Below are 26,914 nucleotides of genomic sequence, written 5' to 3'. Positions count from 1 at the left end.
AGATTCAAATAATTAGTTCTGCAGAATTTCCACTTCTGATTCACTGGCGCTAATGTACCGTAACTGTCAAATTTTGAAGTTTTCATAAATAATTTTTTTTCAAAATTGGATTATGTTATATGAAAAGTTACAAAAAGCATTTGAAACTTAGTTATCAATGAAAATTTTTCTATTTTAGTAATTTAAAATAATTTTACTTTTTCATTTATTGCAATTGTTTTCATACAAATTTTAAAATTGTATAGGCTTGTGAATTCAAAAATTTAAAGTTTTAATATGTAATTTCATTTAGAAATTAGATTTTTATCTTATATAAAGAGTTGCAAAAAAAAGTTTAAAACTCAATTATTAATCAATCTTTCTCTATTTTAGTAATTTAAAATAATTTTACTTTTTCTTCCATTTCAAATGTTTTTATACACATTTTTTAAATGTAGTTTCGTAAATTTCATATTAAGTCCTAATAAATCACTTTATTTAGAAGCTAGATTTTTCTTTTATAAAAAGAGTTATAAAAAGCATTTAAAATTAATTAATTAATTAATCTTTATCTATATTTGATTAATTTAAAATCATTTCACTTTTTCGTTTATTGCAAATATTTTAATACAAATTTAAAAAATGTAGAGCAGTAAATTTCAAATTTAAAAGTTGTGATAACAAATTTTATTTATAAAGTAGATTTGGAAGTTATATAAAGATTTGGAAAAAAAGCATTTAAAACTTATTAATTAATAATATTTTCACTATCTTATCAATTTTAAATAATTTAACTTTTTGATTTAATACAAATGTTTTCATTAAAAATTTTAAAAATGTATAGGGTTGTAAATTTTAAATTTTGAAGTTTTGATGGAAAATTTTATTTATAAATTAGATTATAATGTTATACGAAAAGTTGTAAAAATAATTTAAAATGTAATTATTAATACAATTTTTTATAATTTCAATAATTTCATATAATTGTACTTTTTCATTTATTTCAAGTGTTTTTGATAAAACTGTAAAAATGTTCCCCCTTTAAATTTAAATTTAGAAGTCCCGATAGACAATTTCATCTAGAAATATGATTTTAAAAAAAAAATTTTTAAATGCAGTCCGTAAATTTGAACCTTTTGAATGATTTTATTTCGAAACCAGTTTTTTTATATTATATGAAGAGCTGCAAATAGCATTTAAAATTCAATTTTTAATAAATCTTTCGCTTTTTAGTAACTTAAAATAATTATTAAAATTTTCGATTTATGTAAAAATTAAAAAAATGCAGCACCGTGAGTTTTAAATTTAAAAGTTTTAATAACAAATTTTATTTGTAAATTAGAATTTAATGTTATTTCAAGATTTCCCAAAAGCATTTGAAAGTTAATTATTAATCAAATTTTCTCTATTCTAGTCATTTAAGATCATTTTAATTTTTCATTTGTTGCAAATGTTTTAATAAAAATTTAAAAAATGTATACGCTTGTCAATTTCCAGTCTCGAAGTTATAATTTCTAATTTTATTTAGTAATTGTATTTTAAAGTCGTATCAAGATTTACAAAAATCATTTAAAACCTAATTATTAACAACATTTTCTGCATTACAATAATTTAAAATAATTTTATTTTGTTCATTTACATACAAATAAAAAAAATGTATCAGTTTACACTTAATAATTATTCAAATTTGATTTCTTTCAGTACTTAAAAATAATTTCACTTTTTAAATGAGTGAAAATGTTTCTAAAATAATTTGAAAAATGTAGCACCGTAAATTTCAAATTTATAAGTTCTAATAACAGATTTTATTTAGATATTAGATTTTAATGTTACACAAGGAGTTGCAAAAAATTAATTTTAATCTTAATTATTGATAATATTTTCTCTATTTCAGTAATTATGAGTAAATTTATTAATTTCAATGAATGCAAAATTTTTTATACAAGTTTAAAAAATGTATAAGGTTGTTTTTGTGTGCCTGGTAAAGAAAAATGTAAAGATGCATTTTATTACAAACTAGCAGTAATTGAACGCGCGCAAATTGCGCATTCACGTATCTGGGTTTTTATTTCCTAACATGGAAAATAGGTAAATTTAGAAATCAATTATAAAACCAATTTTTTAATATTATGTGTAAACAAATTTTTAACAATAATTAATAATTTTCTCAGTAATTGAAATTGTATTATTTAAACTTAAAAACGTTCAAAATTAAATAATTAAAACTTATAAATTTTAACAATTCTACATTCAAAGCGATTAAGATTTGGCAGTTTAATATTGAAAACTAAATTGAATCTTTAAAGTAAAAGCTTCTGAAATTCTAAAATTTTAAATTGTCATAATACATAACGAAATTATAATTTGTTATTAAAGATAATCAGACAAATTTGTCTAAAATCAAAGAATAAACTGAATTATACTCAAAAAACTTTCAAAGTATATGGTAATTATAAATAATTTATAGTCGCCAAAACTTGTCATATTAAAACGTTCTTTAATCAAACCTTTAATTCAAATTATTTGGAGTAAATTTAAATCGCTGAAAAACTAATCATTTGAAATTGCTAGATAAGCTTTCCAAAATTCAACCAATTAAATTTTAGTTAAAAAATTAAAACCTATTAAAGGCGAAAATGTAAAATTGAGCTATTATTCTATCTTGAAATTTTCGAATAAAATATTTTTTAATTTGAAATGATTTATTTGCTTAAATTTTTAACTAAAAATCGGGGAATTTTATTATCCATTTCTTGAAATTATACAATTTTAAGCTTTGCAGTTAAAAATTGCTTCATATTTACATTTAAAATGATCAACTTCAAAACTGACTATCCAGGTTTTCAATGTGAAATTTTTGAACATTTATTAGCGAGATGGTCTTGTCATTTTGAATAATTATATTAATTTGAATCTACAATACTCTGAAATTTTTCATTTGAAGCCTCCAAGAATTAATCTAAAAATTATTTCGGGAAAAACTTTAGTTTCATGGCCTCAGATTAATTTGTTTTAGAATAGGGCATTCAAAGAAATAATTGTAAATTTAAATTATAGGAATTTAGAGAGGATAATTTTACTTTTTTATTCATTAAAAGTTTTTATACTCAAATTTAAAAAAAGTAGCCCCGTACATTTCAATTTTTGAAGACGGAATAACGTAATTTATTTAAAAGTTATATTTTAATTAAATGTTATATAAAGAGTTGCAAAAAGCATTTTAAACTTAATTATTAATAATATTGTCTCTTTTTCAGTAATTCAGAATAATTTTTTATTTATTGCAAATTTTGTTATAAACACTTTTGAATTTTAGCCCAATAAATTTTAAATTTAGAAGTTCTAGTAAAAAATTTCATTTAGAAATTAGATTTTAAAATAACACGAAGAGCCGCAAAAAGCATTTAAAACTTAATTAATAATAAAATTGTCGCCTTTTCAGTTAAATAAAATAATTATACGTTTTCTTTTATAGCAAATATTTGTATTGTTTTTATAATATTTATAACATGTGGCCCAATAAATTTCAAACATAGAATTTCTAATAACAAATTTTATTTTTACTTTGAAATTAGATTGTAATGTAATATAGATTGTAATGTATACACAATTTAAAACAGAATTTTAGACTTAATCATTAATCAAATTTTCTTTATTTCAGTACTTTAAAATAATTCCATTTTTGTAATTACTATAAGTGTTTTTAAAATAATAACAAAAATTACCTCCATAAATTTCAAATTTAGAAGTTCTAATAACAGATTTTGTTTTGAAATTGGATTTTATTGAAGCAGAAGAAGTTGCAAAAAGCATTTTAATCTCAATTATTAATAAAATTGTCTATATTTCAGAAATTTAAAATCAATCCATTTTTTTATTGATCGGACATGTTTTTATATAAATTTTTAATGTAGCCTCTAAACTTTGAAGTTCGAATAAATAATTTTGTTTATAAATCAGATGTTAGTGTTATATAAAGATTTAAAAAAGAATTTTAAAGTTAATTATTAATAATATTTTCTCTATTTCAATTGTTCAAAATAAGTTTTCTTTTTTACTTATTGCAAATGTTTGTGTAAACATTTTTGAAATATAGCCCAGTAAATTTTAAACTGAGAAGTTTTGGTAAAAAATTTAATTTAGAAATTAGATTTTAATATAACACGAAGAGCCGCAAAAAACATTTAAAACTTAATAACTAATAAAATTGTCGCTATTTCAGTAATTTAAAATACCTCTACTTTTCATTTGCTAAAAATATTTGTATTGCTTTTAAAACAAATTTTTAAATGTCGTCCCTTCAATTTCAAATTTAGAAGTTCTAATGACAAATTTTATTTTTATTTAGACTTTCGATCTTAATGTAATACACAAAGAATTTCAAATAGCATTTTGAGATAATTTTACTTTGCAATTTACTGCAAATATTTTCATTGCTTTTGTAAAATTTAAAAAAATTTAGTCCTGTAAATTTGAAATTTAGAAGTTCTAATAAAAAATTCTAGTTTAGCTCAGAATTTAGATTTTAATTAAATACACAAAGAGTTTCAAATAGATTACGAGCTAATTTTACTTTATTATTTACTGCAAATACTTTTATTGCTTTTATAAAATTAAAAAAAACATGTAGCCCCGTAATTTCAAATTTTGAAGTTCTAACAAATAATTTCATTTAGAAATTGGATTTTATGTTAAAGTGCTTCAAAAATAATTTCAGGCTTAATTATATTATTAATAAAATAATCTCTAATTTATTATTAAAAACAATGTTACTTTTTCATTTATTGCAATTTTTTTATAAAAATTAAAAAAATTTACTTCAGTAAATTTCAAATTTAAAAGTTCTAATAAAAAATTTGATTTAGAAATTAAATTTTATTGTATTATAAAGAATTGCAAAAAATATTCAAACCTTAATAATTAATAAACTTTTATCTATTTGAAAGATTCAAAACAATTTTATTTTCTAATTTAATGCAAAAATTTGTATACAAATTTTTTGAAAAGTAGTTATGTAAATTTCGAATTTCTACTAAAAAATTGTATTTGTAAATTAGATTTTCAAGTGGTATAAGAAATGGCAAAATGCATGATAAACTTTATTTTTAATAAAATTAGCTATATTTCAGTACTTTAAAATTTCACTTTTTCATTGAATGCAAATGTTTTTTTTTATAAAAATAAAAAAAAAAGTAGCCACGAAAATGTCAAACTTAGAAATTCTAATAAAATATTTTATTTAGAAATTAGATTTTAATCAAGTATAAAGAATGAAAAAAATCATGTTAAACTCGATTCTTAAAAAAAATTTCTCTATTTCAGTAATTTAAATTAATTTTACTTTTCCCATTACAGCAAATGTTTTACATAGACTAAAAACGTATCCATCATCCAAAATTACTGGATATATTTTCCTGAGATAAAAATAATAAAAAAGAACTAAATATATGCATAAAAAATCTTTATTTAACCTTATTCGCTGCAATCAAAAATTGTCTTTTGATTTCAAACGCGATAACACCCAAAGCCATTCCACTATTCAAACTCTCAACGCCATTATTCAATGGTACATTAACACGAATTCCCTGAGCATCATCGACTAACCGAAAAGTTTCTTCGCTCAAACCTTCCGTCTCTCCGCCGATGATGATAACAGTTTCACCTTGCGTGTAATCCAGAGAAAAGTAAGGAACAACAGGAATTTCGCTTATTGAGTCTACCTTTTCATGCTTGTTGCGCTTATTAACAAACTCGCCATCTTTTCTTCTATTTTCCTTTTCGATATTTGAAACTTCTTCAACTCCTTCGGAATCATTTTCATCTACAAGCGATTCCTCTGCAACGACTTTATTATCAGCAACAACTATTTTCGCATCATTGCTAACTAACGACCTGATTTCGTTCCATTCTTTGTAACTGAAAATTGGCAATCGAAAATGGGCACCTGCTGCGCTTCTCAGAACTTTTGATTCCCAGAGATCGACACAGCCTAGAGAAAATTATTTAAGAGTATTTTGGAATTTAGAAAAATAATTCAAGTTTCTACGGGAACGTTCATTAATTACGTAAGGATGATTTTCGAAATTTTAAACCCCCCTCCCCCTTACTGTAAGGATTTGTAAGATTTTATATATTTTGCTCAATATATAAAAAATGCATCTATTTTTATTACAGTCAACAAGTTTTCAAGAGATTTCAAAAGATTTGGAAGAAAAAGTTGTACGGAATTTAACGAGATTTCTAAATCTTTTTAGGGATTTTATGTGATCTTAAGGGCATTTGATACTTTGTCGTGTGTTCAATCAGGCACAGTTCCCCCGCCTTTTTCACAAAAACGAAAATTTGTTAAAACTGAATTTGGAGATGCTATAAAATATCGGATTTAGTTAGTTGGCATCGTTCGTAGCGCCTCTTGCGGAAAAAGCTTTGAGATACAATATTTCCAAATGGTATTATTTCTAATTAAAAGCCTTCCAAATTGAAAAATTTCAGACTTTTTTTTAATGGACAATTTCATTAGAAAACGTTGAAATTGTATAGTTTCTAATTCAAAGCGTTTACAATTTGACAATCTTATTTTGAATACAATTGAAGAATCTCAAATCTGAATAATTTAGGAATAAAATTCCGAAAATAGGACCAGTTAAAATCTTTAAAAATGGAATATTTTCATATTAGAATTTTTAAAATTCGCAACAACTTTCTTCTGCAGATTATCCTTTTAGGTATAAATTTTATTATTTATTGGAAAATTTAATAAATTTCTTAAAAAGACATCAATTTTTGTTGCAAATTGTTTGCTAATCTTATTTTGGTATGGAATAACAATTAAAACCTTCTTGGATAAAAATGTCTGTTGAATGAAAATTCGACAATTTTTTTTTAAAGTCCTTATTTTTGTTTGAAAATTATACTGTTTAATTATAATATTCGGCGTTTAATAAATAACTGAAATATTTTTTGAATAAAAATTCAACTATTTTTTAAATTTTGATTTTGTTTTTATTCAGTCAAATGTCCTCTTATTTGGATAAAAGTGCAACAGTTTGGTTGGAAATTAAGCTGTTACATTATTTTCTTATTTGACTATTTCGTAGAAAATTTACTTTTTCTTTAAAATTTATTTTTTGGCGTTGAAAAATGAACTAAAATCTTTTCTGGATAAAGTTCCACTTAAAAAAGAAATTTGTCATTTTTTATTACAAATTCATCTTTCTTAGCACCAAATTTAATCTTTTTAGGATAAAAATGCAACTATTTGGTAGAGAACTCAACTCTTTTGTTAAAAATGCATCCCTTATAGTTGAAAAAGTTCGTCTTCTTTTATTGAGTATTCAATTTTTTTCGTAAAAACTTATTTTTTGTTTAAAAAATTCTTCTACTTTAAGAGAAATCTCATCTATTTTTTTTATAAAAATGCAATTATTTGGTAGAGAATATAACAAGTTTGTTAAAAAGTCCTCCTTTGGTCATTTCTTGTTTCAAAATTCATATTTTGATCATGAAAACTCGACTGAACTGTTTTTCAACAGAAAATTCAATTGTTGTTTTTGAAAGGATATCCTTTAATTTAAAACTTCTTTTGTTTTAGAAGAAATTTAATTTTTTTTTGTAATGAAAATACAACTTTTTGGTTCAAAATCATTTTTCGTTGCTTGAGTATTCAAATAATTTGATTCGAAGATTTGTTTGAATCACTTCGTTAATAAATCACTTTTTTGCTAAATATTTATATTTTTAATTGAAAATTCATCTTTTTGGTTGAAAGTTTAATTATTTAGTTGAAAATTAATCTTTTTTATTTCTTATTTTTTTTATTGAAAATTTAACTGTGTAGTTGATAATACTTTTTTCTTTAATTCATTTTTTTAACATGAATTGTATCATTACATTTTTTTTAGGATTGATCTTTTTTAGTTGGAAATTAGCCATTTTTGGTTTCAAAAAAAGGAATTTTTTAGTTTGAAATTGCATTTTTGTTCGGTAAACATGCATCAGTTCCGGGGAAAATTAATTATTTGTTGTAAATTAATATTTTGTTTCTGGCTTGAAGGATCAATAATGTAGGTAAACTTTTATTCACCCGTTAAATGGGAAATCCTTATTTGTTGAAAATTCGTCTTTTTTGTTTTAAAATTCTTCTCTTTTGTTGTATTAATTTCATCATTTTTTAATGAAAATATAAATTATGCCCCTTTTTCGTTGGTAATTTGTCTTTTTAGGTTGAATATTCAACTATTATGTTAAACATTTTGTTATTTTGTTAAAAATTCCAGTATTTTGTTAAAAAGTCATCTTTTATAGTAGAAAAGACATTTTTTTCGTTAGAAATAAATTAATAAATTTAAAAATCTTAAATTAGTTTATGAAATACTGTTTTATACCGTTAACAAAATATTATATTGATACAAGTATTACCAGATTAAAATGTTGGTATTTGAATATCAATGATTTGAAATAAAAAAAATAGTCAATGAAAAATAAGGGAAGTTTGAAAGTGTTCTGGGTTTCGCATTTTTCCGTAAGAGGCGCTACGAGCAATGTAAACTAACTAAATCCGAATTTACGCGTCCAAGTTTTCCGGGATAGGAACCAAATGGCACTTTATGTCACGCTCATGGGGTACTTTTTTCACGCACAAAGAGTAACAAATTCAGGATAAATTGATAGTACTTCAGAAAAACTCAAGTTAAAATCAAAAGCGTTAAAAAGAAATTGGAAAACATTTCTTAAATAGAGAAAATGCCATTGATTTTGGTAAATTTGGAATTAATTGAAAAAGAAATAAATTGAAAACAATTTAAAAATGTAAAAAAAACTTGATTAAATTCAATAACTTTAAAATGAGTTGCGAAAAATTAAAGGGAATTCAAAAGAATTTGATGAAATGCCTAAAGAAATAAAGGCGAGGTTAAAAGAATTTAGGATCATTAAATAAAAACTTTAAAAAATTCAAAAATATCTATTGAATTAAAAAGAATTGAGTGAATGCAGAAGAATTCGAAATAATTTAAAAGGATTCAAGGATAAATTAAAAAAAAATGTAAATCTCATCAAATCTTTGAAGCCCTACTAATAACTAATTAAACAGTTCAAGTTAAATTGAAAAGAATAAGAATAAATTAGAAAGAATGTTTAAAATAAAAAAAAAAAATGTCATTGATTTCCATAACAACGGAATGACTTTAGTAAAATTTAAGATATACAAGAAAAATTCAATAAAATTCGTAAAAATTCAAAGTGAATTTGAAAAAACAGCAAATCAATTGAAAACAATTTAAAAATATGAAAAAACTTTATTAAATTCAGTAAACTTTAAAATGAGCTTAGAAAATTAAAAAAAAAATTGATGAAATGCCTGAAAATTCAATGCGAGGTTAAAAGAATTTAGGATAAATTGAATAAAAACTTCTAAAAATTAAAAAAAATCGATTGAATTGAAAGAAATTAAGTAAATTTCAAATAATTCAAGTAAACTAAAATAATAAGGATCATTCGAAATAATTTTATAGAATTCAGGGAAAATGAACATAAAAAATCTTTGAAGCCATACTATTTTTTAATCAAAGAAGTGGCTAATAACTAAAAAAATTCTCTTTTTATTAAAATGAATAATCGTGAAAGCATTAAATCTATTAAATTAATTCAAGTTAAATTCAAAAGAATAAAAATAAATAGGATAAAGCCGTCCTATTTTCTCGAAAATAAAGCAAAACATTTTTTTTTCTATAAACAATAGCAAAAAATATGCATTATATGACATTTTGTGTTTTGTTAGTGGCATCGTTGAGTTGTCTGACCTCATTAATTAACTAAAGGACATGCATCCGAACTGTCAATAAATAAATAAGTACAAATAAAAAACTAACAATCGAATTCTATTTTTAAAGAATGAACATTGAAAAAATATTTATATTGATATTCAGAAGTACTTACAAAATATTATAAAAAAAAACATATCAATTTCTACTTTCCCTGACAGCTACTCCATTTCCTTGACATTTCCTTAACTTCCCTGAGATGTGGCCCTACAATTTTTTTAAAATGATTGCATTATAATAAATGACGGCTGATTTTTTCCCGAAAAAAATTCTCTATAATTCGACTGTTTCCAATTTTTAAAATAACTAAATAATCTTAAAATATAATTATTTTTTTAAACATTGTTTTCTAGCAAATAAAAATTGTTCTAACGATTATAGCCATAGAAAAGTTTACTTTCAAAATTGGAAACAGTAGAGTTATAGAGAATGTTTTCCCAGAAAAAATTAGCCGTCATTTATTAAAATGCAATCATTTTTCAAAATTTGGTAAGAAGCGACGTTCAGAAAAAAAAAGGTTAAAATTAATGTTTTTATTTGGTGAATTTGAAAATTTTTCATAAAAAATGTTTTTTATTTAAAATTAAATGAATTTTGATATTTTGATTCTTAAAATAATAAAAAAAACCATTTCTTTCAGATATCTGATATGAAAGTGAATTTAAAAGAATTCAAATAAATTAAAAACACTTAAAAAATATGAAAAAACTTTATTAAGTTGAGTAAAATTTAAAATAAGATTAGAAAACTTCAAAGGAATTCAACAGAATTTAATGAAATGCCTAATAATTCAAGGCGAGATTAAAAGAATATAATATCAGTTGAATAAAAACTTTAAAAACTTCAAAACATCTACTAAATGAAAAAGAAAGGAAATTAAAAAAAAAAATAGGAGCATTCCAAATAATTTAAAAGAATTCGGGGCAAATTCGAAAAAAATGTATAATCTCTTCCCAATCTTGGAAGCCCTACTACTTTTTAACCAAAGAAGTGACTAATAACTAGAAAAAAATTCTAGTTAAAAGAAAAAGAACCAAAGTAAATTGGAAAAAATGGTTAAAACAAAAAAAAATCCAATGATTTTCGTAACATTGGAATGCAATGCAATTCATAAAAATTCAAATTGAATTTTAAAAAATTCAAATCAATTGAAAACAATTCAAGAATATGAAAATCTCTAAGAATTTAAGGCGAGGATAAAAGAATTTAGGATCCACTGAATAAAAACTTCTTAAAAATTCAAAAAGTTCTATTAAATTAAGAGGAATTGAGTAAATTAAAAAAATGTAAGTTAAATTGAGAAGAATTCAAATAAATTGGAAAAAATGTTAAAACTAAAAAAATTCATTCATTGCAATAAAAACTGAGTGAAATCTTTGAAACCCTACGAAATCCCTCACTTCTTGTGAATAAATTCTTTGAAATCCATTAAAATATTAAAATCCCTTAAAATCTTTTATAATTATTAAAACCTTGGAAATCCCATGCATTTAAATTTCTTGAAAATGCCTTGAAACCTGTTTAAAAACACTAAAATAACTCAAAGTTTTTTATATCCTTTCAAAATATGGAAATCAATAAAAAAATCTGGGAATCGTTTCAAGTTTCCTAGAATATTTCAAACCCTTTGAGATCCTATCAAATTAGTAAAATCGATTACAAATTTCTTTGTAATCTTTTCAAATGGTCTAAAATATTTCAAATCCTTTGAATTCTTTTGAAATTCCTTAATAAATTTTAAAGCTTTTCATTTTATCTCAGCTTTTATTATTTTAAAAATTGATTTAAAAATATAATATTTAAAACATTTAAAAAGTCAAAAAAGTCCATTGATGTAAGTAAAATGAAAAGAATTCTAGTGAATTAGAAAAAAATGAAAAGAATTCCAAAAAATTCAACAGAATTCAGGAGAAATTAATAAAAATTCAGGGTGAATTCGAAAAAATCGAATCTCTTGAAATCTTTAAAACTCTACGAAACACATCACTTTTCTTAAATAAATTCTGGGACATTTATTAAAATATATTGAAAGAATTTAAAACCATTACAATCAACAAATTTTTAATCTTTTGTGAACATAATTCGTCCTCTAAATCCTTAAAATCTTTGTGAAATCTTTTGAAATCTTTGTGAATTAGTTGAAATCTCTTGGAAGTACTTAAAACCTTTGTAAAATCTTAAAATTTCTATAAAATATTTTTAAATTGTTGTAAAATATTTTAAATTCTTAAAATCTTTGTTAAACTTTTTGAAATCTTTGAAATCTTTATGAAATTTGTATGAAACCTTTGAAATATTTGTAAAATCTTTCTAAAATCTTTTTTATCTATTTGAAATTATAAAAATATTTTTAATCAGTGTAAAATCTTTTGAAATCAGTTTTACTATACATTTTTTTAAATCTTTGAAATCTTTTGAAAGTTTCCAAATCTTGGGAAATGTGCAAAATCTTTGGAATCTGGTGTACATGCCTTATTCAAATCTTTGAAATCCTTGCAATCTTTATGAAACGTTCGAAATCTTTGGGAAATTTTTGGAAAATCTTTAAAATTTATGTTAAATATTTTGAAATATTTGTGGATTTTTTTTTCAAATCTTTGTTTGTGAAATCTTTTCTTTTCGTTCAAATCATTAAATTATTTCGATTATTTGGAATCTTAGTGAAATCGTTTTAAATCTTCTAAAATCTTTTGAAAACTTTATGAAGTGTGTGTGTGTAATCTTTCTGAAATCTTTTGTAATAATTTGAAGTCATTGAAATATTTTTAATCAATATAAAATCCTTTGAAATCTTAAAAATCTGGTTATACAATTTTTTAAATCTTTTGAAAGTTTTAAAACCTTTAAAAATTTTTGAAATCTTTGTGAAATCTTTGAAGTCTGTGGTACAAGCCTTTTTAAAATCATTGAAATTCTTGCAATTCTTATGAAATATTCGAAATCTTTTAGAAATTTTTGTGAAAACTTCGAAATCTTTGTCAAACTTTTAAAAAAAAACATTTGTGAGATTTTTCTTAAATTTTCGTTTGAGAAAACTTTTTTATTCGTTGAAATCATTGAATTATTTGAAATATTTTCAAACATTCTAAACTGTTCTGAAATCGTACGTTTCAAAAACTTTGTGAAATATTTGAATTCTAGTGTACACGCCTTTTTTAATTCTGTAAACTTATTTGTAAAATGTTCAAATCCTTTTCAATATTTTTAAATCTTTGAAATATTTTATATTTTAAATATTACAACCTATAAAATAATTGGTAAAGTCTGCAAAAAATGTACAGAAATCTCTTTATTTATCCTGTCACGAGTAAAAGATAAATTATATCTTGATAAATAAAAAACTTTTAAGTAGTAAGATTTATTTTTAACTAACCAAGTATTTTTAAGAATTTAAAAAAATAACAGGGGTTTTTAATAGAATTTCAAAGGATTTAAAGGACTTGAAACGAATTGCAAAAAATATAAAGCGGGTTTGGATAATTTAACGTGATGAAATGAATTCCCGGCCATTCAGTTATTTCCCCGTTCACAAACATTTTTCACGGTCAATGAAATTAAAAAATGGAACACTAAAGCTAAACAATTTTCCACTTGAGTTGATAAAAATTGAGCTGCAAATCAAAGCACTCAAAGTGGAACTGTTAAATTTTGAACTTTTAAACATTGATTTTTAGGCGAAATTTGAGTAATTTTAAGAGACATGTAGAAGTTTTGAAAAAATGTAAACTTAATGTAAAACTTTAAATGATAGCCTAATATTAAACAAAATGTAGATTTTCGCAGATTTTAAACCAAAAATTAGATTCTTTTCAAGAATTGTGAAAGGCTTAAAAAAAATCAAAACATTTTCTTAAGATTCCTATAAAAATGAAGAATAACTTTTAATTACAAATTACAAATTAGGCATTTTTCAAATACAACAAATACAACTGTAACACGTTCAAAGTTTAAAGGCTCTTCGAAATTTTAACGATTCCAGGTTTTCTATGTCAAACAATTCAGTCAAAGATTCTTTACTTTTAAATATTTGGTTTCAATTTACTTGTCTTAAATAAAAATTTAAATACTGCTAAATATTCAATGATTAATCTTTTTTTAAATGAAATATTTAAATTGAATGGATTAAAAATGGAATATTTTAGACTAAAACAATATTTTAAACTTAATAAAATCCTTTGATTAAGAATATATTATTATGAAGTTATTTTTAAGTTGAAAATAGTTTATAAACTTTTAGTCACACCTTCACATTTGTTTAATGACTACGACTTTCAAATTGAAACCGTTTAAGTTTTAACGTTGAAATCTGAAAATTTTTAAATTTTTAACTGATTTAAAATTGTTTTGTCAAATCACTTTTTATTACTTTAAGCACAGATAAATTAAAAAAATTTATTTATTAAATAAAAATGCTTTTTATCCAAAATTGTCAACATCAAAAGCCTTTATTTTTTATTTGTTCAAGTCTTTAAAAAAGCATTTAAAAATTCTTTAAATTAAAAATGTAAGCTTAGAAATAAAAATTTGAAATGAAACATTTTTAAAGTAAAAAATGTTGAATTACGCATTGTAAGCTAAATAATAGCATAATTGAAAAATATACAATTCAACTAATTATTTAAAAACTGTTGAAATCGAACGTGGACAGATTTTTTTTCTACAAATTTGTAAAATTCTCCGTAAAAAAGACACTGTCATTTCCCGGTTTTTCCCTGTCTCAAAAAATTCCCGGTCATTTCTCGGTTTTCCGGTCCAGCGGCCACCCTGCTTTATAATATTCGGAACTCCTCTCTAAATTTAAATCAGTGACTGAATTCTAGTCATGAATCAATTACACTTAACTGTTCAAGTAGTAAAATTTACTAATTCGTCAAGAAAAGTAACTGATCCATAGCTACAATTTAGTCACTGATTGAAAAGAATGAAAATTTGAACTAAATCGAGTTTATAGATTTTTGAAAATTATAAAATATTTCAAGGATTTTCATTCGATTTTGAAAGTTTCCCAGAATTGTAATGGAATTTCAAATATTTTAAGAAATCTCAAAGATTTCAAAATATTTCATGGAATTTCAAGGATTTTTCGAAATTTTAACAGTTTTCCACGGATTTTAAAGTATTATAAGACATTTTTATGAGATTTTGAAGATTTCAAGGATTTGCACAGGTTTTTAATGGTTTCAAGGGATTTCAAGTCCCTGGTTTCAACAGATTTCATGCGATTTCAAAGTATTTTCACGAATTTTTAAGGATATTAGAAGATTTTAATGAGTTTTCCAAATATTCCAAAGTGTATCCACAATCGAATTCAAAGTTATTCTTTGAAATCCCTTTAAAATTAATTTTAATCTTTAAAATCCGTGGAAATCTGACAGAATCTCTTGAAATCCTTGACAATATATTAAAATTTATTTAAATTCCTTGAAACCTCTTGAAATCATTTATTATATTCGGAATTTCTCTCTAAATCTGAATCAGTTACAATTTTTATTAAATTAAAACAGTGACTGAATTCTAAATATGAATCCGTTGTTTTTATTGATGAATTAGTCAATTTGATCAATTCAACCATGAAAACCTAAAAATCTCCTTGATTTCGTTGAAAATAAATCTTAATACTTAAAAGTTTTTTTATTTATCAAGATATATTTACCTTTTACTCGTGATAGAATAAATAATGAGATTTCTAGACATTTTTTGCAAACTTTACCAATTATTTTATAGATTGTAATACTTAAAATATAAAATATTTCAAAGATTTAAAAATATTGAAAAGGATTTGAACATTTTACAAATAATTTTACAGAATTAAAAAAGGCGTGTACACTGGAATTCAAATATTTCACAAAGTTTTTGAAACGTACGATTACAGAACAGATCACACAAACAAAGATTTAAGAAATATTCCACAAGTATTCCAAAAGATTTAACATAAATTTTTAAGATGTTACAAAAATTTCCCAAAGATTTCGAACATTTCATAAAGATTGATAGTATTTCAAATGTTTGAATGATGCGTTTACACCAGATTTCAAAGATTTGGAAAGTTTCAAAAGATTTCAAAGATTTAAAAAAATGTATAGTAAAACAGATTTCAAAAGATTTTACACTGATTAAAAATATTGTTATAATTTCAAATGAATAAAAAAGATTTTAGAAAGATTTCACAAATATTTTAAAGATTTCATACAAATTTCATGAAGATTGCAAAGGTTTCAAAAAGTTTTAAAGATTTTAAACTATTTCAAGGATTTCAAACGAACACAAAAGATTTCACAAACAAATATTAAAGAAAGCTTTCACAACTATTTCAAGTATTTCATAAGAATTGCAAAAGATTTCAAAAAGTTTCACAAAGATTTCAAGGATTTCAATTATTTTACAACAATTTAAAAATATTTCATAGAAATTTCACGATTTCACAAAGATTTTAAGTACTTCAAGAGATTTCAAATAATTCACATAGACTTCGAAAGATTTCACAAAGATTTAAAAGATTTTAAGGATTTAGAGGACGAATTTTGTTCACAAAAAATAAAAAATTTGTGGATTGTAATGGTTTTAAATGCTTTCAATATATTTTAATAAATGTCCCAGAATTTATATAAGAGAAGATAGGTATTTCGTGGGGTTTCAAAGATTTCAAGAGATTCGATTTTTTTGGAATTATTTTCATTTTTTTCTAATTCACTAGAATTCTTTTAAATTTACCTAATTCAATAGACTTTTGAATTTTTAAATAATATATTTTTAAATCAACTTGTTAAATAATAAAAACTAAGATAAGATGAAAAGCTTTAACATTTATTAAGGAATTTCGAAAGAATTCAAAGTATTTGAAATATTTTAGACCATTTAAAAGATCTCAAAGGAATTTGTAATCGATTTCAGTAATTTAACGGGATCTCAAAGGGTTTAAAATATTCTAGGAACTTTTAAAAGATTCCCAGAAACTTTTTATTTATTTTAATATTTTGAAAGGGTATCAAAAACTTTGAATTATTTAAGTGTTTTTCAACCAGTTTCAAGGCATTTTAAAGAGATTTAAATGCATGGGATTTCCACATTTTAAATAATTATAAAAGATTTTAAGGGATTTTAATATTTTAATGGATTTCAAAGAATTTATTCACAAGAAGTGAGGGATTTTGTAGGGCTAAAAGGATTTCAATCAAATTTTATTGCAATAAATGGAATTTTTTCTAGTTTTAACATTTTTTCCAATTCATTTGAATTCTTTTCAATTTAACTTAAATTTTGTTAATTTAATCAAATACTCTTAATTCAATCGACTTTTTTTAATTAAAAAAATTGTATTCAATTGATCCTAAATTCCTTTATCCTCGCCTTGAATTCTTAGACATTTTCATGTTTTTGAATTGTTTTCAATTGATTTGAATTTTTTTAATTCACTTTCAATTTTTATGAATTTCATTGCATTTTTCTCGTTAACCTTAAATTCCTCTAAATTCATTCCAATGTTACGAAAATCATTGGATTTTTTTTGTTTTTACAAATTTTTCCAATTTATTTGGATTCTTTTTAATTTGACTAGAATTTTTTTAGTTATTAGTCACTTCTTTGGTTAAAAATTAGTAGGGCTCCAAAGATTTGAAGAGATTTTACAGGTTTTTCGAATTTGTCCCGAATTCTCTTAAATTATTTCATCAGTTGAAAAGAGTGCAAATTTGAACTAATTCAAATTTATAGATTTCCGAAAATTATAAAATATTTAAAAGAATTTCGAGGAATTTTAGTCGATTTTGAAACTTTCTCTTAATTTTAATGGAATTTTGAAAATTTAACTGAATTTCAATGAAATTAAAAAAAATTTTACGAGATCTCATGAGATTTTGAAATATTTTACGGAATTTCAAGGATTTTAACTGATTTTTAGAGATTTTAACAGTTTTCCAAGGGATTTTAAAGGATTATAAGGTATTTGGATGAGATTTTAAGCATTTCAAAGATTTTCTGGTTTTAAAGAGTTTCAAGGGACTTTAAGTGACAGTTTTTCAAAAAATTTTATGCGATTCCAAAGTTCACGAATTTTGATTGCCATTAGTGAATTTTAAAGAGATTTAACCTAATTTTATGAAATTTTAACGGTTTTCAAGAGATATAAAGAAAAGAGGCTTTGATTATTATTCCAAGAAGTTCCAAGAATGGTAACCAATCGCTTAAAAGAGATTTCAAAATATTATCTAAAATATCTTCAAAATTCAAAGGATGTCAAAGAATTTTCCCATAATTCAAAAAATGTTAAGGCATTTATAAAATGTATAAAAGTATGTACAATTTTTAAAGAGTTGAATCTATTTTCCGGGATTCTACGAGTTTCATTAAAAGTGCACATCAGATTTCAACAATAATTGAAATTCTCGACTCTATATTTATTGGCCGTATGTAATACGAAATATTACATAATAAAAAACAATTAAAACAAATAATGGTATGTGTAAAATACTATAAAAAGTAATTCCCATAGTCAAAACAGGTGTTAATTAGCATATTTAAAAAAAAATAATTAGAAAAAAACGTAATTAATGGACGCTCCCTATTTAAATTCTGATTTTTTGAATACCTTTCGTCAAAATGATTTTTTCGCAACCAACTCCAGCTGCTGCTCTTAGAATAGATCCCATATTTCCGGGATCTCTGATTTTGTCGCATATAATAGTGATTGGCAGTGAATTCGGAGACTCGTAGTTTTCAATATTTGGAGTTTTAAAAACACCTGAAAAAAAGCATTAGTTCAAAAACCAAATTAAGGTTTAGTTTTTAGTCGTGGGAAAAAATTCCCTGACGATTTCAAGTTTTTCCCATTTATAGGAATATGTATACAGCTTCGTGAGTTTATTATGAATAAGGTTTTTTTCAGACTCTAGGGATCTAACTAATATGTTTAATTCAGAAAGCTTTGACAAATTATATTGCAAAATATTCTTAAATATCTTAGCACCAGTGATTAATTATATAATTAAATAATAATAAAAACATAATTATTCATATCTTGAATTCGTCCTTAATATCCACGAATTTTAATAATAATTCAAACAAATCTTTTATTTTATCTTTTTTTACTTAAAATATGGTCGATATTTAGATATAGATAATATGGGTACTATATTATATTTAATTTAAACCGCTTTAAATTCTTTACTTTTCAATTAAAAAATAAGAATTTCCAACCAAACGGGTAAATTTTGAACTAAAAAAAAGCAGGTTTTAATAAAAAGTGTAATGAATTTTCAACTAAAATAATGAATCTTTAACTGGAACAGATAAATTTTTAATAAAAAAGATGAATTTTGAATAAAATAGATGAAATTTCAACCAAGTCGTATTATTTTCAACCGACAAGTTGATTTTTTTAAACTAAAATGATAAATAATTAACTGGATTGCTTAAATTTTCAGACAAGGAGATTAATTTTATAACCAAGAAGACAATTTCTTAACAAAACACACGCGAATTTTTAAGGAAATAGTTGCTTTTTTAACTGAAAAAGATCAGTTGTCAACCAAATGATTGAAATTATGACTAAAAAGGTAAGTTATCGACCCAAAAAAGAATAGTTAAATTTTCAGTTAAAAAAATAATTTTCCACACACAAAAGAAAAACAAATTTTCAACCAAAGTGATGAATCTTCAACTAAGTAGTTAAATTTTAAACCAAAAAGATTAACTTTCAAATAAAATGGTGAATCTTTAAACACAAAAACTGAATTTTTAACAAAAAGTATTAGTTATCAATCAAGAAGATTAATTTCTACCGAAAGGGATGAATTTTCCTCTAAAAATATATTTTTTTAATCAAAAAATGAAATAGTTAAAGTTTTAATTCAATTTAATAATATTTAATAAAAATGATGAATCTACATCTGGTATAGTTGAATTTTAAAGAAGAAAAGACGAATTTTCAACTAAAAAACATAATTTTGAAATCAAAAATTCAATAGTTAAATTTTTAGTTGAAAAAGTTAATGTCCAACCAAAGAAATGCATTTTTAATTAAAACCATTAAATATTTAACTGGAATAAAGTTACATTTATAGTTGAAGAAAGTTCATTTTTAAACAAAAACAAATTTCAACAAAATAGTTCAAGTTTCAACTAGAATAATTAAATTTTTAGTAAAATACACTAATTTTCAGCCAAAGAAAAAACAATTTTCAAGAAAATAGTTAATTTTTCTACCAGAGGTGAACTTTTGTAATTAAAATTATAAATCTTCAATAAAAAAAATTGATTTTTACCAAAAGAATTTAATTTTCAACTGATTAATTAAATTTTCATTCCAAAAAAGATGAATTCTAAATGAGAAATGTAGCAGATGATATTTTAACAAAAAATATTTAAATTTTTAAACAAAAACAGTTGAATTTAAACCAACAAAACGACTTTTCTACATGAGTTTAATTTTTAGTCAATACAAATTTTTCAGTTAAAAGAAAACAAAATTGCACACGTACTGTTGAATTTCCATGCAAAAAGATTAATTTGCAACTAAAAAGGATCAATTTTTCGCCAAAAATAGAATAGTTAAATTATCAGTCAAAACATTAATTTCAAACTAAAAAAACCTAGAAAAAAAGAATTTGAAGCAAAGCAGTTACATAGAGTCATATAAACAGGATGGCCTTTTCAATCGATGAAATAAATTCCCGGTCATTTCCGGTTTTTTCCCGGTTCGGAAACATTTTTCACGGTCAATGGAATTAAAAATATGGAACACTAAAGCTAAATTAAAAGTTTTTAATTAAAAAATGTTGTATTTATATACTTAATAATTTATGCGTATAAAATTGAAGGTACTAAAATATTTCAATATAAAAAAATATAAATCCACGTTATCGTCTTCAATGCTATAAATAAATAATAAACCAATGATCTTTAACATTTTCAAAACTATATAATATTAAGGGATTTTAAGCTCGAAACATCAAATATTGAAAAATGGAAAAAATTTTAAACTGAAGACTTCTTAAATTAGAAATTCAATTATTTTCTTTTTAAATAGTTTAAACATCCTTGGAGAGTTTCAAAATTTTATTTCAAAATATTGAGAAATCTAGAAGTTGGTTTAAATTGGTTTTAAATTTAAAATTATTTTGCCATTTTTTTCAGAACTTCTAAATATCTGTCAAAATGAATTGAATTTTTTCTACCATTTTCAGAAAATTTCTTTACAGTTTGGATGTACAAATAACAATTGAACATTTATTATTTTTAGGGGAAATTTGAGTAATTTTAAGAGATATGTAGAAGTTTTGAAAAGATTTAAACTTAATGAAAAACTTGAAATGATAGCCAAATATAAAACAAAATGTAGATTTTTGTAGATTTTAAACAAAAAAATTATATTCTTTTCAAGAATTGTGAAAGGTTTCAAAAAAATAAAAACATTTTCTTAAGATTCCTATAAAAATTAAGAATATTTTTTTATTCTGAAAAATTATTTTAAGAGAATATTTGAAAAGTTTTTCAAATATTTTAACAAAATTTTCAAAAAAGATTTTAAGAAAACTTTCTAAAATTTGCATGATAATTTTTAATCTTTTTGAATCTCCTAAATATCTCTTAAAATTACTCAAATTTTTTCTACCTATGTTCATTTGTAAATTATACATCTAAATTTAAAAACTTCACTTACAAATTATGCATGTTTCGAATACAATAATTAAAATTGTAACGTTCAAAGTTTAAAGGCGCTTCGAAATTTTAACGATTCCAGGTTTTTTATTTCAAAAAATTCAGTTAAAGATTCTTTACTTTTAAATATTTGGTTTCAATTTACATGTCTTAAATAAAAATTCGAATATTGATAAATATTCAAGAATTTTTTTATTTAATAAAATCCTTTAATTAAGAATATATTATTATGAAGTTATTTTTAAGTTGAAAATAGTTTATAAACTTTCAGCCACACCTTCACATTTGTTTAATAACTAAGACTTTCAAATTGAAACCGATTAAGTTTTAACGTTAAAATCTGAAAATTCTTAAATTTTGAACTGGTTTAAAATTGTTTTTGTTCACTTTTTATTACTTAAAGTACAGATAAGTTTTAAAAAATTTATTTATTTATTAAATAAAATTTTTTTATTTAAAGTTGTCAATATCAAAGGCTTTTATTTTTTATTTATTCAAGTCTTTAGGAAAGCATTTAAAAAATCTTTAAATTAAAAATGTAAGCTTAGAAATAAAAATTTCAAATGGAAAATTTTTTAAGTAAAAAAAATTTGAATTACGCATAGTAATCTAAATAATAGCATAATTGAAAAACATAACAATTCCAACAATCATTTAAAAACTGTTAAAATCGAATGTGGACAGATTTTTCTTCTACAAATTTGTAAAACTCCCGGTAAAAAAAAATTCACAATCATTTCCCGGTTTTCCGGTACAGCAGCCACCCTGATAATGCTACTTTTATAAATAATGTTTGCTCTTCAATTTCACATTGCAATTTGACAAAAATAAGCACGCCCTGGAAAAATTTCCGACTTTAAAAAAAGTTCTGGCAATTTCCACGGTTTTTCACACAATTGCATAATTTTCAAACCTGTCTACATTTTAGAACCATATTTAAAATAACGAAAATAAGCCTGATGCAAAACAATATTTCTGATACTGTAAGAGGGTACGTATTTTAATGTTATAAAAAATTACGTAATTACTATGCCAATTCAAATGATGAACATTTCGAAAACATGCAGAATTAAGTATTTTGTCCCGGACGAATTTTTGGTATTTTTGAGATATTCCATTCCAAAATGTATAGAAGTTTTAAAAGGATGCAATATATAACTTACTAGAACCCCAAACTTTGTACTATTTAATCATCATTTTATTTTTTATTCCTTTACCTGTTTGTAAATTATGCTATAAAAGAGTTTAGGAGCCATACTTAAATTACGTATTATTTTTTTGTTTTCCTTGATCTAATTTTGTTTTCCTTCATATTCAAATACCAGAATTTTAATTTCGTAATATTATTAATACATAATCTTTTATAAACAAATTTATTTTAAACCAAAAATCTCTTTTCTACTATAAAAGATGGCTTTCCAACAAAAAACTTGAATTTTCAACAACATAATTGAATTTTAAACTCAATAGTTGAATTTTCAACTTAAAAAGATAAATTCCCGACAAATAAGTGTGATAGTTTATATTTAAAGAAAAGTAGATGACATTCATACAAAAAATAAAGAATTTCAAAATGAAAAAGACGAATTTTCAGCAAATAACGATTTTTTTACACAAGAAATAAATAAAAGTTTATCTAAATTGTTGACCCTTCAAGCCAAAAGACAAATTTTCTCTACCAAAATTAATTTTTTAAATAAAAAAAAATAACTTCAGCAAAAAATTAATTTTACACTAAACAGTTGCATTTTCAACCAACGACATAGGCCTTCAATAGAAAAAATAACTTTGACCCAATTAGTTGAATGCTCAATTAAAAAACATTAGTTTTAAACTAAAAATATAAATCTTAAAAAAGAGATTGCTTAACAAAGTGGTTCAACTAAATCTTTCAAAGAAAATAGTTAAATATATTGAAACAAAGAAGAACAATTTTTAACCAAAAAGGGGCATTGTCATAAAAGAAAAATGAAATTTCTACTAAAACAGATATATTTTTAAATCAAAAAGACCAACTTTCAACAACAAAAAAGTTGAATTCTCGGTTAAAAAAGATTTCAGTTAACTTTTAACGATGAAAATATGAATCTTTAAACAAAAAATAAGTTTCTACAAAAATATTGAATTTTCAATTCAACAAGAACAAAATTTTCATTACAAATGATGAATTTTGAAGAAAATAGTTGAATTCAAAACCAAATAGTTGCATTTTTATCCAAGAAAGATGAAATTTGTGAATTTTTCAACACAAATATATAAAAATTTAAACAAAAAGTCAATTTCTTACATAGTATCAAAATTTTCAACAAAAAAGTAGAATTTTCAACCGAAAAGTATGATTTTTTAACAAAATAGTTAAATTTTCAACCAAACAGTTGAATTTTTACCCAAAAAAGATATAATTTCTCTCAATACAGATGAATTTCTGATTTAAAAAATCAAACTAATTTTCAACTAAATAGATGAATTTTCTTCCAGAAAATATTTCAGTTCTCTTTTCAACGCCAAAATATTTAATTTAAATAAGAAATAAAATTTCTACGAAAAAGTTAAATTTTCAATAAAACAAGAAAATTTTAAACAAAAAAGTATATCTTTTAACAACATATTTAACTAAACAGTTGGATTTTTATTCAATACAGAATAATATTCTTCAAAGTGAGATGAAATAAAAAAATATATGTTTAAATTTTAATACAAAAAAGATTCCAGTTCACTTTTCAACGCCAAAATAATAATTGTCAGCAATAAGTAAATTTTCTGCTAAATAGTCGACTTTTTAACCAAAAAATATAACTTTTTAACAAGATTGTTCAATTTTCAACAAAAAAGTTGCATTTTTGTCAAAGAAAAATAAAAAATTCGACTAAAAAAAGGTGAATTTTTAAATAAAAAAGTCAAACTTAAAAAAAAGAGTTGAATATTCATTCAAAAAGATTTTAATTAACTTTTCGACGCAAGAATACGAATTTGAAACAAAATGGAAATGTTCTAAGAAAAAGTTGAATTTTCAAAAAAAAAAAAAAAAAAAAAACAGTTTCATTTTTATCCACGAAAGATGCAATATTTCTACTAAAAAATATAAGCTTTCAAATCAAAAAGGCAATTTTATGTGAAAATTTTTCATCCAAAAAAGGTTTTAATTGATTTATCACCAACAAAATATGAATTTTAAATAAATAATACGAATTTTTAACAAAGCAGTTGAATGTGCAACCAAAAAGGATGTGTTAAAAAAATGGTCAACTTTTCAACCAAATAATAAATTTTATAACTAAAAAGATAATAATAATAAATATTCTTGAAATTTACCCATTATTCCTGGAGTCGTTGTGAGACTCGACCAAAGTTGAATCGTCCGGTAAGGTACTTTATATAATTTTACATCCTTTTCGGGCAAAGGTAATTTTTTCATCTCATCAGCATTGCTGAAAATAATAATTTCTGGAATTTCTCCAGCCTGAATTGCATCTGTGATAAGACGAGTTCCTTCCAAAAGAACCCTATCGTAACTTTTCCTCTTTCTTCTGGACTTGATTTCCAGCATTAAATTTCTGCAGAATAATTATAAAATTTAAAACTTTTATAATTGAAGCATCAAAATTTTGTAATTAAAATATATTTAATAAAACGCTCAGTACTTTAAACGTTTGAAATTGAAAATTTTTACACTTTTCAATTGAAATTTTTAAAATTAATTGCCATGAAGCTGCAAAATTATAAAATTTTCTTAATCAAATTGTTTAATTATTTCTGGTTAAAAACTCTTAATCTACGCTATCATTTTTAAAGCTTAAATTTGAAGAATGAATTAATCAGTTTGTAAATGTTCAAAATTATACATACCGTTTTCAGCAATTTTAAGTTGGAAACATTAAAAATTAAATGATTAAAATTTTGTTAAAAAAAAAAACACTTTTTGAATTAGAAGTTAAATTATTCTAATTTTCAGCCGTTTGAAATTAATAATTGTCCAATCATTATATATAAATTAAAAATGAAACAATTATAATTGTAACGTTCAAAGGTTAAATTAAAACGTTCAAATTGTACATTTTAATTTAAATTAAACATTCAAATATTATACTTTTTTAAATTAGAAAATTGCAAACTCAATGCGTTAAAAATGGAATATTTTGAACTCACACAATATTTGAATAGTACGTGAAATAAAATAAAAGCAGTTAATAATTAATTTTTTAAACTTGACATTTTTTTGGCGAATTCCGAATTGTCTTGTAAAATTAATTATTGTTCAATTTTTAATACTCAAATTACAGTTAAATTTTAAACGTTTTTTTTATAACAACATTTTAATTTTAAACGCTGTTAGTTTTTAATTTTTTTAAAAAGCAAAGTTGGGATTTTCTTAAATCTTATAAATTTCGTATTTAGGAGTCAATTTGGTAAATATTAATTTCCTAAAAGATTATTTGCCAATAGCAAACAGTTTTCACATAAATCGACTTCGTTACAAAAAAAATTGGTTATAGGTTGAAATATTTATTTATTAAATTCGCATGTGAAATTATGTAAATACAATAGTTTGAGCAATTTTTTTAAATACAAAATTTGCTTTTTTCTTGAATTTTCAAATATTAAAAATTAAAAAATTGAATTGAATTTTCAACAGTGGTATTCTCAACAGTTCACAATCCGATTTTCAATTTTCTTCAATTTTCAATCTATTGAAACTCAGCTTTAAATTTTATTTAAATTTCAACTGTTGAAAATTCAAGAGCAAAGTAAATACATAAACAAATTTTTATTGAAAAAACTCAATTTTTTGTAAACAAATCGCCATGGAAAAATAAGTTTTTGGCAAGTCTTCAAAACTGCACTTTTAATTTTGTTTAATTTAAAATATACGCTTGAAAATGCAAGGCGCATCATGAAAAATTTGTATGGTATTTTTTTTAGAATTACGAATTGTAAACTGAATAATTTCATAATTGCAAAAGTTAAAAATTGAACTTAAAATTTTAAAAAATCATGTCATTGGGTAATTTCTTTTTCTAAAAATTTATAAAATTCCGGGAAAATTAAATTCATTGCCATTTCCCGGGTTTTGCCGATCTCAAAAATTCCTGATCCAGCGGCCACCATATTACAGTATAAATTCTATACTCACGATAAAAGTTTTTCATTTTCGTATAATTTTGTGTAGGTATTTTTGGTCGAAGTATCAACTTTCGGTTGTGATTTATTTTTAGGTATTTTCATCGAAGGAACCGTGTCTTCCTCGAGCTCTGGACTGCTGTTAAATAAAAAAAAGTACTATCTAATTGTAATAAAAATTATTGAATCAACATAAATTATACTTACGCGTTTTCAACACTAAGCTTTTGGGTTTTTTCATTTTCCTTAAAATTGTTCCGCCTTTTTGGATAGGTTCGCTTCTTTCCAGAATAATCAACTTTCTCGTGTTCGGTGTTGCTTTATGATTAAAAAAATAATTT

General features: G+C 22.9%; 1 protein-coding gene across 2 annotated transcripts in view; it reads right to left on the bottom strand.

The window, feature by feature from the left end:
* Window positions 1-5,425: 5,425 nt before the first annotated feature.
* The window catches only part of LOC117175192 (rRNA methyltransferase 3, mitochondrial), a 25,954-nt gene continuing 4,465 nt past the window's right edge, over window positions 5,426-26,914 (bottom strand). Inside the window, exons 2-6 of one of the 2 annotated variants that reach the window (XM_033364819.1) lie at window positions 26,781-26,891; window positions 26,587-26,712; window positions 24,768-25,009; window positions 18,385-18,537; window positions 5,426-5,968 (exon numbers count right to left, since the gene is read on the bottom strand). In XM_033364819.1, coding sequence (XP_033220710.1) covers window positions 5,442-5,968; window positions 18,385-18,537; window positions 24,768-25,009; window positions 26,587-26,712; window positions 26,781-26,891 — 1,159 coding nt within the window. In that variant the 3' untranslated portion in view covers window positions 5,426-5,441. The remainder of the gene's footprint in view (window positions 5,969-18,384; window positions 18,538-24,767; window positions 25,010-26,586; window positions 26,713-26,780; window positions 26,892-26,914) is intronic. The other variant, XM_033364821.1, reaches the window with a different exon arrangement.

This window comes from Belonocnema kinseyi, chromosome 6 (assembly GCF_010883055.1).
Source record: "Belonocnema kinseyi isolate 2016_QV_RU_SX_M_011 chromosome 6, B_treatae_v1, whole genome shotgun sequence".
In the NCBI taxonomy this organism is placed as follows: domain Eukaryota; kingdom Metazoa; phylum Arthropoda; class Insecta; order Hymenoptera; family Cynipidae; genus Belonocnema; species Belonocnema kinseyi.
Note: the sequence above shows the minus strand (reverse complement) of the source record. Positions and strands in the feature narration are given on the sequence as shown.